At 36.4% G+C, this 17,028-nt stretch overlaps 2 protein-coding genes across 3 annotated transcripts in view; one reads left to right on the top strand and one right to left on the bottom strand.

The window, feature by feature from the left end:
- The window catches only part of LOC126367526 (integrin alpha-IIb-like), a 363,625-nt gene that overhangs the window by 14,990 nt on the left and 331,607 nt on the right, over positions 1-17,028 (top strand). The window contains exons 18-25 of one of the 2 annotated variants that reach the window (XR_007566500.1): positions 24-105; positions 1,125-1,208; positions 1,461-1,596; positions 2,569-2,653; positions 3,665-3,788; positions 4,274-4,345; positions 4,589-4,648; positions 5,030-5,207. Coding sequence is in view for 1 of the 2 variants with exons in the window: in XM_050011094.1 (XP_049867051.1) it covers positions 24-105; positions 1,125-1,208; positions 1,461-1,596; positions 2,569-2,653; positions 3,665-3,788; positions 4,274-4,345; positions 4,589-4,648; positions 5,030-5,131 (745 nt within the window). In the remaining variant the exon portion in view is untranslated. Of the gene's footprint in view, positions 1-23; positions 106-1,124; positions 1,209-1,460; positions 1,597-2,568; positions 2,654-3,664; positions 3,789-4,273; positions 4,346-4,588; positions 4,649-5,029; positions 6,119-17,028 lie in introns of those variants that run through there. The other variant, XM_050011094.1, reaches the window with a different exon arrangement.
- Positions 6,498-13,803, bottom strand: LOC126367548 (zinc carboxypeptidase-like). Its single transcript, XM_050011128.1, has 9 exons — positions 13,419-13,803; positions 13,044-13,174; positions 12,393-12,468; positions 10,365-10,515; positions 9,845-10,005; positions 9,076-9,163; positions 8,018-8,220; positions 7,446-7,533; positions 6,498-6,848 (listed from the first exon to the last, which is right to left on the bottom strand). Exons 1-9 carry the CDS (start codon positions 13,578-13,580, stop codon positions 6,664-6,666), a joined length of 1,245 nt encoding a protein of 414 aa, XP_049867085.1. The 5' UTR covers positions 13,581-13,803; the 3' UTR covers positions 6,498-6,663.

The raw sequence follows: 17,028 nt of genomic DNA, 5'->3' as shown, positions 1-17,028 counted from the left end.
TTGTTATTTCGTTAACGTTGCAGACACCCTCACACGCTTGACGTGACGGAGACGACATTACAAGATAAAAAGAATCCATTAACTGACGACAGACACAAATATAGTGTAAGAAAAAAATACAGGGTGTTAGTGATATCGTAACGAATACTGAGGGTGATGATTCAGACCATGATTCAGAGTGAATATCAAGTGGAATTTTCCGTCGCAAAATTTATATTTTTTTTGCTTTTTATTTTTTTTTCAATTCTATACTTTTCTATCTCCATATTCCTCCATACAGGAAGCCATACTTACTCGTAAAAATATAGTCGGAAAAAAAAACATGATTTCTTTTTTGTTTTTTATTCAATTATTTTCAGTCTGAATCATCCCTCAAAGTTTTCGTTACGATGTCACTAAAACCCTGTTCTTCCAAAGCACCAGAGAAGTGAATACCATCTTACAAGAAGTGAGAGCCGACACGACCTTTGTCGCTCCATTGCGTTGCCGCTGAGTGCCACGACGTCACAAATTCGCAATGCAGTGTGAATTGTGATTGGTGAATGCTCAATGCAAAAGCTTCGACTCTATTCTTGGGTAGCTCAGAATATTCTCACGTCCCCGCTTTGGCGTGGCAAGGGAGCTATAACGCATCGTGTAGCTTTGCTCTACGTCATTATTGTAGACGTACAGTCATGAGCAATATAATGTACCCACTTTAGGACTCTGTCGCACTAACATATTTGACATTTAGTGAGACTTACAGTTCAATTTGTCAAAAAAGTTAATGTGACATGGTACCACAGTGTATACATATTAATGCTCGTGACCGTACTGTATTCTTCTTCTATCGTATGGGTTGTGAGGTAGATTACTAACTTGAGCAACCTTGGTATCAGAGTTATTATTGAGTCGTCAAAGGCCCCTGACATGGCTGATGTAACGACTGCGTACTTACATCAGTAAGTAGTAACCGGGGCCAACGGCTTCCGAAGCACGTATACGCGCGTGCGTGAAGCGTGTATATACTGTATTTGTCATAATATATTTACTTATTTTAGCTATATCTACAAAAAAAAAATGGTTTGAATTACTTTGTTCATTATTTTCAGTGTTCATTATAAGTACTTATTATTGTATTTCAGATTGTAAATTCTGGTTCTGTGCACTGGAAAAACATCAAAGTCGTTGTTACAATAGTTAAAAGAGATTTTATTCAAAATTATACGGTGAGCTTTTTTTTATAAAAAAAAATTAAAAATAAATAATAATATTATTATAATATTAATAATATATATTATTTACTGAATAACATCATTTTTTTTTTGCTTAAAAAGAGTTTCAATTAAATTGTAATATTGCGCTTCTTTGACGTCATTGTTCTAATAAATTCGTCAATGTGCGTGGATTGTTTGACTTTAATAATTGCATGCCTGTACTCATAATAATAGGTACTTAATTATTGCTTTGTAAATTTTAAGGCAACAACAACTGCTGTAAACAGCCAGTGCACAACAACTGTAGGAGATGAAGTACATTTCAATTGTACTGTGGATTTGATACCCCAAATTCCTGTTTCTATCATAATTTCAGTTGAAATTGTAAACAGTAAAATTTGTAAGTATACTACCAATTTTCAAGTTAATTTGGTGCTGAAACTGATGTTCTAGGCACGCACACACAGCGCATGCGTATCAGTTCAGTATATAGAGCTCACAACTTCACTACAAGCGGCGCGGGGTGTTCCGCGGGGAAGAGGGGACGGGAGCTGTATTTTCACAAGGTGTGCTGGGCACAGGCCTCCCCTCAATCAACCAGATACCATACGTATGGATGGATGAATGGATACCATTACTAAAATAACATTACAATAGATTTATTTACCATTCGTTATAATTTCCATCGTTTTACTCATTAATAATAAATTACGATTTTACGCCGAATTTATCCATCACAGGTGAATAAATATTAAAATGCCTGTTCAAACAAAAATGAAAATATTAGTGCATTTTTTCAGCATTTATATGTTGATCGTAGACCTCATGGCGTGATTTTCTCATTATTGTTATATACAGGGTGTTAGTGACGTCGTAACGAAAACTTTGAGGGATGATTGAGACCATGATTCTGAGATGATATGAAGTAGAATTTTCCGTCGCAAAAGTATGGAACAGAAAATAATAAAAAGAAAAACAAAAATCTTCATGAATTTTCCGACGGAAAATTCCACTTAATATCAACTCAGAATCATGGTCTGAATCATCCCCCTCAGTATTTGTTACGGTGTCACTAACACCCATACCTACTTGTATGGGTACAGTATGTACTTGTGCGGGGTATAAGTGACATCGTAACGAATACTGAGGGGGATGAAACAGCTGATTATTCTGAGTTAATATCAAGTGGAATTTTTCATCGCAAAAGTATAGAATTGAAAATAATTTAAAAAAACTAAAAAAAAAACATGAATTTTCCGACGGAAAATTCCACTTGATATCAACTCAGAATCATGGCCTGAATCATCCCTCAAAGTTTTCGTTACGATGTCACTAACACCCTGTATATTAATGTCTTGTATTATAATTTCAGTTGGAAACTTAGTTGATGACAAGTTACTAATAACATCTAATATATCTGTGCCGTTGAAACCAACGTCGACAGTAATTTCAAAGAGGTAAACTTCTTGATTTGATGGTCGATAACCAAGATCTATTTTAATAATAACATAACATACACATAACATAAACAGCTTATATACGACCCGCTGCTGAGCACAGCCCTTCCCTCTATCAACCGGAGGGGGCATGGAGCATACTCCACCACGCTGCTCCAATGCGGGTTGGTGGAGATGTTTTTTTTACGGCTAATGGCCGGGACCAACGGTTTAACGTGCCCTCCGAAGCACGGAATCATCTTACTTTTTCGGACAATCAGGTGATTCAAGCCTGAAAAGTCCTTAAAAAACAAAGGACAGTCTCACAAAGTGATTTCGACAATGTCCCCATCGGGAATCGAATCCGGATCTCCAGATCGTGAGCCTAACGCTCTAACCACTAGACCACGGAGGCTGTTATATTTATTTCAAATGTAGCCTAATACAGGTAGATTACAACTTAAATATAAGACAATGCGTGGCTGTTTCAATTTTCAAGACCTCTGAACTCCCAAACTAGAGTGAGTCTGTATTATGGAAGTCAATGCTTTTCCGTACAAGTATACGTAATACAAGGTACAAAATTATTATTATTGTGCCCAATAGTGGGTATATACTCGTTACTAAATCGACGAATAGCCCACTAGTAGACCATGAAAAGATTGTAATGTAAAGGTCCAATTTAATGCTATTTTTTTCTTCTAAAGTTGAATACTATCTACTTACTCTGAACTGGCGTGCGTGTTTGAAGCGATTGAGGAATGTGAAGGAAGCAAGAGAAGTGTGCCAGGATCGAAGCAAATGGAATTCTATAGTCTCTGCTTACCCCGGTGAGAAATAGGCGTGAGTTTATGTATGTATATATGTATGTTTTTTTCTTCTGGGGTGAGGGTTCTGTGGTCGAATGGAAAGTTTAGTGTTACGAGTATTGTGGAACCAGTTGCTTAATTTGTTATTAACGAATATAACATAACATTACGGCATAACATTTTATTATTATAATATTAAATAATTAGCTTTGTATAATTTCAGTCAAACGTCGACGATAAATTTTGTTAAGGAGTTGTCTCTGAAGAACAATAAGGCTGTAATTATAATCATCGCCATTATAGTAGCTATTGTAATAATGTGCCTACTGATGTATATCCTGTTTAGAGTGAGTGGTTGTTTGTTTTTACATGTTTTGATTTTTGTGTTTTAATATCTACGCGACTTGTGCTGAGCGAGGCTCTTTTATCTTAAGACGTCCACCACCACCTTATGATCATTTCGACAAACATCTGTCTTGCTTTTTTGTAATTGTTTTAGTGGAAATTTGATATGATGTTGTTGTCCTTTTTGTGTGTGGCGCCCTTTTATAATAAAGTATTGCAGAATAACAGCGCTTGCTCCATACTGTATGAAGCAAGCACATCGCTGAGTCGTACACCTTTTTCCTGACTGCACACAACTTTTGTATGTATCTTTGTTTGTAATTTTTATTTTTATTGTAAGATCTTACTGTTTTTTTTCTTCTTTGTTTTTTGCTTGATTTTTGTGTGTGCAGTTTTGCAAAATAAACATTTCTCTCTCTCTCTATTTCTATTCTATTCTATCTACATAAAAAATAAGAATACTTAAAATATTTATTTTATGTTCTAGATGGGTTTCTTCCAAAGGAAAGAAAAGCAACGCTTGGATTCGTTAAAGGAGAGCGTTAAAAGCAAGGGTTCTGTGAGTTTTCTTTGTATTAATTTATCTATAATAATAATAATTATTTAATGTCCTCGCTAAATTTTTACGTCTTTCTTGAATCCAATCATAGAATGAATCCAATGAATCTTTTGACTGTTTTAACTTTGATTAATACTTTAACGGGACATAAAATTGCATTTGTCCATAAAGAGAGGAACTGCTAAGATGAGTAGTGTGATGCTTTATTACTACTTACCTTTATATTTAAAATATTTTTTGCAGAAACCTTCAACGTCAGAGACTGCGAAAGAAGGTCGCAAAGAATCTAAAGAAGAAGACAATGTGAGTAGAAAATCAGAGACTAAATAAAATTTTATAAGTACTTTGAATACTAAAATATATATTCAAAGCTTTTTTGTTGAAAAAGAGAAGTAAGTAATTTTATTGTTCCATTGTGATGCTTACAAATTAGGGCCTTTTCTTTGTAACAAACTTACACTGTATTAAACCAAACTAAGCTAAATGTATTGCTCGAACGGAAAACCTTGTAGAGGCAAAATAGTTACCTATCATTTAGCATTTTTTTTTTGCTTTTTTTGGCGTGACTTATGGTAGATTTGCCGCAGATAGTATTAATTACTTGTTCGAATTTACCAATAAAGTTTTACAGTGTATTTACCTCTAATATTATTGGCATTTACCTTATGTTTTTATTCTTTATAGATGGATGATTTTGAAATAGAAATCATAGAAGACTGTCCGTTTGACCCTACGCCAGTCCGTACATCTTCAACTGCAAATCTTGTCGTTGAAAAAGCTAGTTAACATTCTCAAATCAAATCGTCAGTAAATTCTTTAATAAATAAGTGTGTAAGTAGAGTTTGAAGAGGAAGGCATAGACGTACAGTCATGAACAATATAATGTACCCACTTTAGGACTCTGTCGCACTAACATATTTGACATTTAGTGAGACTTACAGTTCAATTTGTCAAAAAAGTTAATGTGACATGATACCAAAGTATATAAATATTAATGCTCGTGACCGTACATACCGCGATCAAATCCAGAATGTTTCAAAGAAATGACAGGTCAAAAGTACTCCAAAAAGTGGAAGAAGTGGAAGCGGTGCATCAGGATCGGTGTAAGTGGAATTCCGTGGTCTCTGACTATCCCTATGGAAAATAGGCGTGATTTTATGTATATACCTTCTTTGCGATCTCGGATTGCGCCGTGAGAAAGACCTTCTCTCTCTTTATTTAAGAGCTGCGCTCTTGTCGGTGGAGTAATCGCCTTCAATAATCCATAGATAGGGCGTGTAGAACGGTGGTTGCCCCAATCGCCTACCGACCGAGAAAGACCATAACACAATTAATTAAGGATTCGCACTTATTTATTTATATTATAAATTACTAATTAAGTATAATATTCTTAAATGTAATCAATCATTCACTCAGTACCCAGTTATTTTAAGATTATCACGACTGATGTCTAAGTTAGGTTAGGTTATGATTTATGATTTTGTGATGTTATAAAAACCTTCGATCAAAATAAATTTAGAACTTAAGTTACCATTTTTTGTATATCTATTAATTTAATGTTTAAGCCTGATAGGATTTAATATATTACCGACTAGATAAATGTGAGATATATCGGTGGAAACTGTTTTGGCTTAATATATTTAATTACTACAGGTTTATATCTTTAAGTATCTATTTTGCAAACTGTTTCCTTAAATTTCCTTATCTACTTATGTATAATGTAAGACGGACATCGTAGATACCTAGCATCGACACAAACCATGGTTTAACGATGCTAGTAGCATAATCACTGTTTGTACTTAATTTTTGAAATAAATAAATAAAAATAAAGAAAATAAAAATAAACATGTATTATTAAATACTTTATTAATAGTAGTACGATTATTCTTACATGTATACGACTTGGCGACATTACGGCGTTGCGATGTGTCATAGTGACAGAGCCTTGTCGAAGTAATGTAACTAAGCCATTTTTTGGACTGGTGCCTATTGTGGCCGAAAAAAACGCAATTTTAATTTAGTTTGACAGCTCTAATAGTGTCGTCCTTCATTTATCATAAATAAAGAAAATATTATATCTTTTCCTTTTAATTGTTATATCTGCAACCAGTATCTTTTTTTGTTTTACTATGAGCAGATTTGTTTTAAGCGAAAAAAATGGAAGGCTATATTAAGATGGCGAGGAGTGGAAAGTCTTCCCTACATCCTAATAGGGGATAACTGGATTTTAAAAAGAAGATAGCTATATTTTAGAACTGTCAAAGTAAAAAGTAAATTAAAAATAAATTTTGTTCGAGCCAGAATCAGCACTTTTGTTTCTAGAAGTAACCCAAGTTCTGGGCCTCCGTGACCAGTCCCAGCATCATTTGCGTAACCTCGTCCCCTTGCTCGGAGATCCTCCAAGGTGGCCAGTGGAAGTACACCCCCCGGAGTTCGTATGTGTACACCAGAGGGGTGCCCTGGGAGTATCGTACCCAGTCCATACTTCCTCCTGAGGCTTTGTCTAAAAAAAATGTTAAGAGATAATGTTACCTGTCAGCATTTTTACGTTGCACCCTACCACAAAAGTTACGACAATGAGAATGTGGTATGCTGACTGTAGTGTATGTGGTATTAACAAACTAATCTCAGCTTTGAGACTGCCCACAAGATCATGTCAGTCAGTTTGACAGTTCTTATATAAAACAGGCATTTGACCATGGTCTTGAGAGCAGTCCCAGCTGAGATTAGTTTAGTAATACCACCCATAATTCAATTTATCTTGATATGACATTATTAGCATGTTAGTATGAGTGCAGTTTTCACTAACACAGTTGGCTCGACCATTATAGACTGCGATGCAGCTCACTACTTATCAAGTTGGTCTAACAGGAAGCTCGGTGAAGTGTGGGTACTTAGTTCATCTTGCGATGGATGTATTTCTGACTACCCCAATTGGGATATAGTCGTGAGGTTATGTTATGTTGGCTCATGGACTAAAGTATTTAAGTTAATTATGTATAGCATGTTGATCAGTATGTAGAGAATCACAACTCAGCGCTGCACCCGCCAAGCTGATATAAGTCAACAAACATATTAAAAAAATATATAAATATCATACACAAAATTTCAGCCGCTGTAGCCGGTCCATCGTATTTTTCTTTGTTGACTTTATAGCCGTACTCCAAAGATGTTTTTCCGATTTGAATCTAAAGAAAAAAGTCGTTATTAATCATCTATTCTATATACGTATATATTTATATAAACCAATTGATGTTCTGTTTGTCTCATTAAAACTCGAGAACGACTGGGCCAATTTGGCTGACTTTGGCTTTCAAAATGGCGAAACAAGAAAATATGGATAACCGATGATACGAATTGTTTTAAGTTTACGCGGTTATTATCGTTCGGGTTCTTACCGCATTTAAAGCAGGGATATGAGACAGGGATGACTCAGTCAACCCGTGAACATGGCATTTGCAACATTGTCGAAATATCGGGAGTCTCATATCCCTGCTTTAAACGCGGTAAGAACCCGTTATTATGTGTTTTAATTACGGTGGTTCGAAGTTCGCAGGTTCATCTAAATTAACAAATAAGTCGTAAGACAAATATGATGCTACTATGCGATACGCTTCGTTATGACGATATTTGAGATATATTAGAAGTAATAATGTTCAAAAATATACTTACCAAGTCATCATAATTATCTATGTGTTCGACGGAGTCTGAGTATGGCACCAGTAACATTTGAGCATCAGAATGGAAGGCGATGTAGCCTGTGAGATTCTCCAATCCAGCGATGTACTCTGAGAGTGTTCTGGTTTCAACCTCCGAGAATGGCTTGGCTCCACCATAAGTTTGATAGTCGCAGGGTCTGTTTGACGCACCATGTTCTGTTAATCAATTGAGAAGGGAATGTTAAGTTTGTTTGGACAAGTAGAGCAGATGAAGGACGAAAGCGGTATATAAGGTGAAGGTTGATGGTAGGGCTGGCAGAAGGAGACCTTGGAAGTAAATACATTGAGCAAAGTAGAGTGTAGAGTGCAAAGTAACTGGCGTGCGTGTATGAAACGATTGATGAATGCGGAGGAAGCAAGATAAGTGTGTAAGGATCAAAGCAAAAGGAATCCCATTATATAAACGTATGTTCTTTTTAAAACTTTTTGTTTTGTTTGTAGTTTGTGATAGTTAAAGGTTACTGAAAACGGACATATGCATCTTTTATCTTTGTTTTTGGTTATAAATGATGACACTTGTTATTACAATTAGGCGCAAAACATCTTTCATCCATTATTATTCTGATCAAAATAAGGAGTAGCAATATAGCTACCACATTTTGATCCAAATATCAAGCAACAGTTATTTTAAATATAATACCTATGACGTTACATTATACTTTTGAATAATTATGTATGCGAGGCGAAAATAGGAAATTATCAAGTTAAAGCTGAACAACGCCATCTTTATTGTTTTTGATGAAAGTAGCCTGGAAAGTGCCTCATTGAAGTTGCAACAATACTTCTAGGTATTTTCGTGACAGAGGCGACAAAAACATACGACGTTTGTCCAAAATACAGAGTCCAGTCGGCCTCGCACCGTAAGCACGCGACTCGTCTGTCTCTTTCTGTGCAGTAGAGTCAGAGAGGACGGGTGACGTATGTCGAGGCGAGAAAGAGTCGCGCGCTTACGGTGCTAAGCCCGCAGGCTAACTTTTTAGAACTTTATTGGACTTTACTAAGTACACTTACTAAGCCAGTTGTAATCCCAGTTGCGATTGGGATCAGCGCCGTAACAGCCATTTTCTGATTTTGAACGAGTTTTTCTCCACATACGGTCCTGTCAAATAGTTAAAGAACACTTTAAATTCTAAATGAGACTTAGACGAAAATCAAGTGCAATAAATACATCGTTTTTCTGAGGCTGCACATGGTACATCTTTCAAAGTTTAAGTGCATGGACACACAATTTATGGTGGGTCTAAGAATAAAGATAAACCACAATGCGATGTCGCGACGGATCGACGACGCATCGTGTAGCCTTAAAGCGTATACTTAACAAAGAATTAGTGACAAAGCGATTAAGTAAGTAAGTAAGTAAAATATTTATTTCCTCTACAAATAACATGAACATTAATAATATTTGTAGAGGCTGGAGCCTAAATTATAGGATACCCTGTGTTATAGGTCTCTAGGTAGCTAGGCCCTCTGGTTGATTGGGCCCTGCTCCGCACCATCCAAATCACCTGGTAGTTGCGGCTTGCGAATACATCCCGCTTAGGGACGGTACTTAACAGGTTACGTCACATACTTCCGAAAATGCATTTCTCGGGAATGTCGGTTTCCTCACTGTTTTCCTTCACCGCTGAGCACTTGACAATCATTTATAATCCAGACAGAAAACAAATTCGACAATCATTGGTTTAGGCCTGTGTTGGATTCGAACCTGGGACTTCAAAGTGAGAGGCAAGCGTTCTACCAATTGGGCTACCATGACTGATTGTCAATAACAGTGACTAACGTATTTGTAGCTGTGGTGGTATCCGTCAGGGTTTACGGTGGGGAAGATGTGCCAGTCGAATTTCTCCCTCATGGCGATGATATCAGGGTCTGAGCTGGTCAGCAGCTGGTTGATGAAGTAGGTCGTCGTGGCGGGAGTGATCCACTCTCGAGCGTGGATACCTGTGAAGAGAAATTTTCAGAAAATAATCATGATATTTCGGTTCTCGCAATAAATCGGCGATTATGTAGACTTTCAGTTCATTTATACCTTTATTTTTTTATGATATATAACGCACATGAGTATTTGCGCATCCTTAGTGTCTTTACGATAAGTAAATAAAGTATACTCTGTGATATACAGGGTGTTTGTGATATCGTAACGAATACTTTGATGGATGATTCGGATCATGATTCTGAATTGATAACAAGATAAATTTTCTGTTGCAAAAGTATAGAACTGATAATAACAAAAAAACACTATTTTTTAAGTACTTCAGAATCAAGGTCTTAATCAACACAATGCCTATGTGTTTCCTTACCAGATTCAATGAACATGACTGGCTTGTCAGGGTCCGTTGGAGTATTAATCCTAAGGCCTAGAATTTGTCGGCCTTCATAGCTTTTACCCGCCACCACCAGCTCCGTCCACGTGGGGTACTGTTGACTCATATTACTCAAATATCTGTATATCTGGAAAAAGTTTTGCTTATCTCAGGGCTTATTGAGGGCTTAATGCATCATCCCCGATGCAAACAATTTGGGGATTTTCAAGGAAATAGTGAAACATTTGGTTTTTCGTGTTCCGCCTTAGACCACATCTCTGCTTAAGATCAGGCGGGATCGTACTCAAACGCACTCAAATCTTGTAATAAAAAACTTAGTTGCTAATGTTCCTATTTCTACACTCGCTGACATAACTCGTACAAATCAACGGATTAACGTGCTTCCGAAGAACGGATCATCTTTCTTTCGGACAATCAGGTGATCAGCCTGTAATGTCCTATAACCAAACTACAGATCACAAAGTGATTTTCGTCATGTGTCCCCACCGGGATTTGAACCCGGGACCTCTGGATCGTGAGCCCAACGCTCAAACCACTGGACCACCGAGGCCGTTGGCGTTTATAATAGAATGGCAAAAACAATAAGTAGGTATATAGTTGTCGTGGCCAGATCATAGAATTGACCATTTCATGAAATGATCGACCATTTCATGAAATGGTCGTATTTCATGAAATGGCCAACTTCAACTGACCATATCGTTTAAACGTCAGCGTTTAATGATATTTCCATCCACGTTTGGCCATATCATTAATGTAGGGTGCCCATGATAAGTGGTGTAATAAAAACGCGAAACAAGGTAGGAAATAATGTATTACTCTAGTACAAAGTACAAAAATGTTTAAAAGTCAAATAAAATTAAAAAGTCATTTTCGATTAACGGAGTGTTGATGTAGTTGACATATACGCCGTAACTGCATCTCGTTTTGAAGTCGTCGTCATATTTTTTGACACTATTTCATGCCATTGGTCATCATTCAGTATACTTTTCGTGTGTAAGATAAACATACTGGCGGCGTAGGGGTGGCCCAAGGGCCACCCCCGCCGCACCCTAACCTACTGTTATGCCTTGTAAAAATTATAAAAAAAAGGATTATGATAATTTAAATTATGACAGAAACATTTATGCGTTTTAATAGAATCCCGTTTCAAGTAGTTAATGCCATCTGCGGCAAATCTACAATAAGTCACGTCAAAAAAAAGAAACTTTACGGACAGTAGGATCGTCTATATTTTTCTTTTTTAAAATTAATATCTCTTCATTCGCAGTTTAATTATATCGTATTTTGAAATCCGATAATAGTCCATTGATTTACGTAGCGTGGTCACTCGACCTTCATTATTTGCCATATAACCTAAAAATAAAAATAAAGTTGCTGTCTACTGTTAATACGAGTTTTTCTTTTCACCTTAGTGTCAAAACATTGCTTCACTGCACTTTTATCTTGTATTTTCTCATTATTATTCGTATTATTCGCGTTCACACAAGAATAATTATTGTCCGCCGCCATTATGCAAAACAAAAACAAAGCGACACCAGCGCCACTACCGGTGGATAATGTTACTATTTTACGATATGATCGCTAACGTTTGGCCATATCATGAAGTAATCATGCATTTAGTTGGTCATATCGTTAAACGTTTTGTGTTCATTGATCTGGCCAAACCACATCATGATGTGGCCAACGAATGTTGTTCTATTTCATGAAATACGACCATTTCATGAAATGGTCGATCATTTCATGAAATGATCAATTCTATGATATGGCCACGATATAGTTAATTTGAACATAGAAATTCATTATAAGTAAATAAATGAAATAAATTGAATTGAATTCAATATTTCTTTTTGTTATCGCTCCCTTTGTCTTTGTTACATAGAAATAAACCAAAACAATCAAAAGTTTCCGCATTTATCCGCTTTGGGACTTTGAGGCCTGTAATTTACTTTCCTTTTACTATTTTCCTTCCCACTATTGGCATGACCGTTGTAGAAGGAAACTTACATCGTTAACATCATAGTAGGCGTTCCAAGAAAAGCCACTCTTTCTAGGCGGCAAAACTCTTTCTATTTCAATTAATCTGGAAATAAAGTAATTACGTTCAAACGCAATTTGTTAAATCATAAAGATCTGTTATTCTTCCACCGTGTGGGTTGTGAGGTAGATTACCAATTCACCAACCACGATGCCAGGGTTATTATTGAGTCATCAAAGGCCCTTGAGACGGCTAATGTAACGACTATTTACTTACACAGTAAGGCTTAACGTGCGTAACGTAACGGACCATTTTACTTTCGACCAATAAGGTGATCAGTCTGTAAAATTCTAACCAAACCAGGGATCGCAAATGATTTTTTGTGATAAGTCCCCACCGGGATTCGAACCCGGGAGCCACTGGACTACAGAGACTGATAAAGATCTAAGTAAATAACAATTGTATATTCACTTGTATGTTTGGATCTATCCGTTGGCAATAAATGATAGCACGTTATCATGGAAACGCTCCGTTGGTATTGTGATGAAATGGATCACTGTAAAAGTTTTCTAAATGCAATGGGAAATAAACTATTTTTTAGCATAAACGAGATACCTTCTATTTCAAAGAGAAAGCTTACATTTTATTTTAAGTAATTTTAATTAATAATCTTCAATTACCCGGAGTAGTCATCAACAACAAGTTTAGTCTCTAGTTTGGCTTCAGCAGCGATCTCTTCAAACATCGGCACCAAATCGGGCGATATCAATATTTGAGTCGTATTTCTGTTTCCCGAGTAGAATACTGATTCCTAATTGGAATAACCACATAAAATATTATAGAGGCAAAACAAAACTTCATAAATTTTACTATGTAACATTAAACGTATCGAATTAATAAAACTTTATGTACGATGCGGACAATAAAGACTTCATTGTCACTTTTGAAAAAAAAAATAGTCTAGATAATTGTCTACATAAAGCAGTCCAAGTGTTTTATTTTGAGCCATAGTACAAGGCATATAAAAGCAAGTTTTAATAAGTAAAATTACTTACATCAAATTCCTTCATGGTGTCAATTAACCTTTGCAAACCGTTCCCATTTTGAATAGAATATATTTTAAAATCTTTATACGATTTATATTTGCTAACTGTGGCGGTGTGAACACATTGTATGAATAAATATAGAAGAGAAAACTTTACTAAAAGTGATTCCATTCTGCTCTCAAAGTTACCAACTCTGAAATATTCAGCTTTTAAATGAGGTGCTAACACCCGCACTGTGGTACTTATATTTGCTATGTTTACATAGATAATGTTGATAGGTTAAGTGCCTACTTCAGAAACATTTAACAGCGTAATTCAGATTTTTAGTCCCGGCTATCATTCGTCGTTTGTCATATATCTTCTTCTATCGTGTGGGTTTGTGAGGTGAATTTTACCAACCTCATCAACCATGGTGTCGGGGTTATTATTCAGCCGCCAAAGGCCCCTGACACGGCACATGTAACGACTACTTACTTACATCAGTAAGTAGTAACCGGGACCAAAGGCTTAACGTGCCTTCCGAAGCACGGATCATCTTACTTTTTGGACAATCAGGTGATCAGCCTGTTATGTCATACATGCATTGGTATAATTAAGTTTACGTATAGTTTCTTACCTGACATGATACTACCTACATTATTCTCTCCAAACTAGGATTTGTGACCATCACAACGCTCTCTGCTCAATAGGGTAGTTTCCAACTAGTCAAATCAGTTACTTTTGTCTAAACGTCAAAACAGAAAATTACTAAGGAAGTTATATGAAAAAGCAACCTGTGACGTCATATTGTATTAAAATTCATAAGTTAAATAGAATCAAAAAAGGGTTTTTGGCACCTTTAGATCTGTTTTTATTTAGTTATTAGAATTTCATAATTTATCTTTGACCTAGGAAACTACCCAGTTATCGCTCCCTACTTGTCCGGCCCAGTATTGAATATCATATTGATCAAAATCAGCAAGTAACGTCAACAATATACAACTTTTCTAAATTGTTATTCCTGAGAAAAAGAAACAGTGCATAAGTAAGCAAATCGCTTGCAATATTACACACTTGAGTAAAAATTGAATTATCACAATTTGAGAAAGTGTTACGTACTTAACATAAAGTGTGTAGCATTGAGTATAAGTACGTAGTTTACGTAATTCAGTGTTAAATATACTTGCCTAAGTGCGACAGATATGCAAGGCATTCGATGCTGTGCGGGCGCAGACCACTTGACTGATTTGCACGTGTGCAAGGTCTGTGAGCATCGTATCTGCATTGAGGAAAATGTATGTTTGGAAACATAAATGAAGTGCGTTGTAAATAAGTTTACCAAATAAGAAATATTACCAAGTACTCATTGACTTACCAAATATTCACAATATTTTTTCAAACGATGAGTGATTTAATTTTTACAATTAAGATTATATACATTCTAATGATGGAATATCAGTTTTATATTAAATTATTATATTTATTTTAGAGAGAACGTCGATATTTTGATAACATTACGGGTCGAATTATTTTGATGACGTCATCAGATTTTTTCTAATTACTAAACAAAAAATTATTAACATCAACTGTTTTTTAACAGTAATTATAATTCTATATAAAACTGACTATTCTGCCAGCGCGTACGATGCGAAAGAATTTCGATCTGTTACATAGTCATATGAAATAGAATAGATGTGAATATATCACTTGGTGGGATAATTAAAATATATCTAAGTAATATTTAATACTGATTCATGTTTCAGAGTTATTCCAAAGTCTCCGTCGCTTTTGAGTCACGTATTTCCAAATCGACGTGTTATTTCTAAGCATTCATCAAAGTTAAATGAAATTCCCAAGTTTAACTGTTTGTGAACTTTGAATTTACGCCCCGGCATCTTTATATATTTTTAAGCTATTTCTCTTTCGAGTTAATGTTAATTCATGTGAGATAAAGACTGAGTACCAAGAAGAGCTTACATGGAACAGATTAAAGAAAAGGTTACGTCGTGTCTTATAGGGAAGTCAAGAAATTGGCCTTTGATAGATTGGAATGGAAAATGTTGCACCGACAAATTGATGATGATGAAAGACTGAATAGGTATTTACTTCATAACTTTGGCTGACTATTTATGAGTTCCAACCAATTCGGGTTCGAATTCTGTCTCGAGCTCCACCACTGAAACTAACCACCACTGAATTCGGGCTTGTAAGTTTGAATTCATGTTTGATGATGACTTCATAGATAATTAATATGACGTGGTATCCGGGCTTCATGCCCGGTTAATGGCAATAGGCTCTCCCTCTTAAACATGTGACTAAAAACATATCTGGCAAGGAGTGAGTATATAGCACTTATACAAATCTGCCTATATCTTCTGGGATACAGGCCAGGCCTGATGTTAGGTATGTTTCCAACCAGTCGTCAATAACTAGTCCCCAGTAACGTTTATTGCTGCATTTATCCCCTGGCTTTGGAATGTACCCGTCCTTTTCTGTACCCCTAATAACGAATACGCACATGATAATCAGTTAAGTAATGAAGGCGGTACCAGTATCGGACTTTGTTGTTTGATTGTTTGGAGCCAATTTCACCATTATAGACGGCGATACGGCTCACCACCTATCACGTTGGCACATCTCGGAAACTTCATACACGAAATATTGTTGAACGCAGACACTACACATTAACGTTACCGTACACGCGCAACTGTGTGTGTGACACGTCTGAGGGCTGCCAACTGTACAATACCTAAATTAACCGGCATGACTTAGATAGGTACTACTACTTACGCGAGGAAGTGAACAAGTGAATAAGTAAATGTTCGAATCAGACGAAAGTATGTCGGCGTTCAATGATCCAATATCAACATTATTATTATAAATTAAAACCAACCGTCCGTGCGCAGCCCTCACAATTGAAGACTAAAGTAAGACCGAGCGGGGGTGAGGTAAACCTAGCGCAGTCGCTGGTGGGGAGCGGAGAGTTGCCTTTTTATACGTTGTGGGTGTGGGTACCTATTTAGTTCATCTTGCAATGGATGTACTTCTGGCTACCCCAATCGGGACATATTCGTGAGCAAAAGAAACAAACTTAGCCACTTTTAAAAGAAGAAAGGACTTATAGTCAGACATCACATTAAGCATAGAATAAGGAATAATACTACGGATCACCTCCACCAACCCGCAGCGTGGTGGAGTATGCTCCATACCCTCTCCGATTGATTGAGGGGAGGCCTGTGCCCAGCAGTGGGACGTATATAGGCTGTTTATGAACTACGGATAGAACGGCAACTCCGTATAGAGCTAGGTTTACCTAATTTGTTCTTACTTTAGTCTTTAATGGTATGGATGCCAGACGTCATACCCACAGATGCGCGTGTACGATAACGTCATTGTATAGTGTCTGTGTAAATCGAGGTTTTTTGTATGAAGACTAAAGTATGTGGTGTGCTTTAATAGTCAGAGACAATAAAATCTGCTTCTTCATTTGAGAAGAATCGCATTTTAAAATCCCTAGGCTTGGCGCTGTGGTGCTATTACTGAATTACTGCGGCAACTTGGTCTTGTTCGCGAATTGCTGACGTGACTCTGAATACAAATGTCTTTACTCGATTGCCCTTTGTCTACTAGGATACTGAAA

This window comes from Pectinophora gossypiella, chromosome 6 (assembly GCF_024362695.1).
Source record: "Pectinophora gossypiella chromosome 6, ilPecGoss1.1, whole genome shotgun sequence".
Taxonomy (NCBI): domain Eukaryota; kingdom Metazoa; phylum Arthropoda; class Insecta; order Lepidoptera; family Gelechiidae; genus Pectinophora; species Pectinophora gossypiella.
This window is presented reverse-complemented; position numbering and strand designations above follow the sequence as displayed.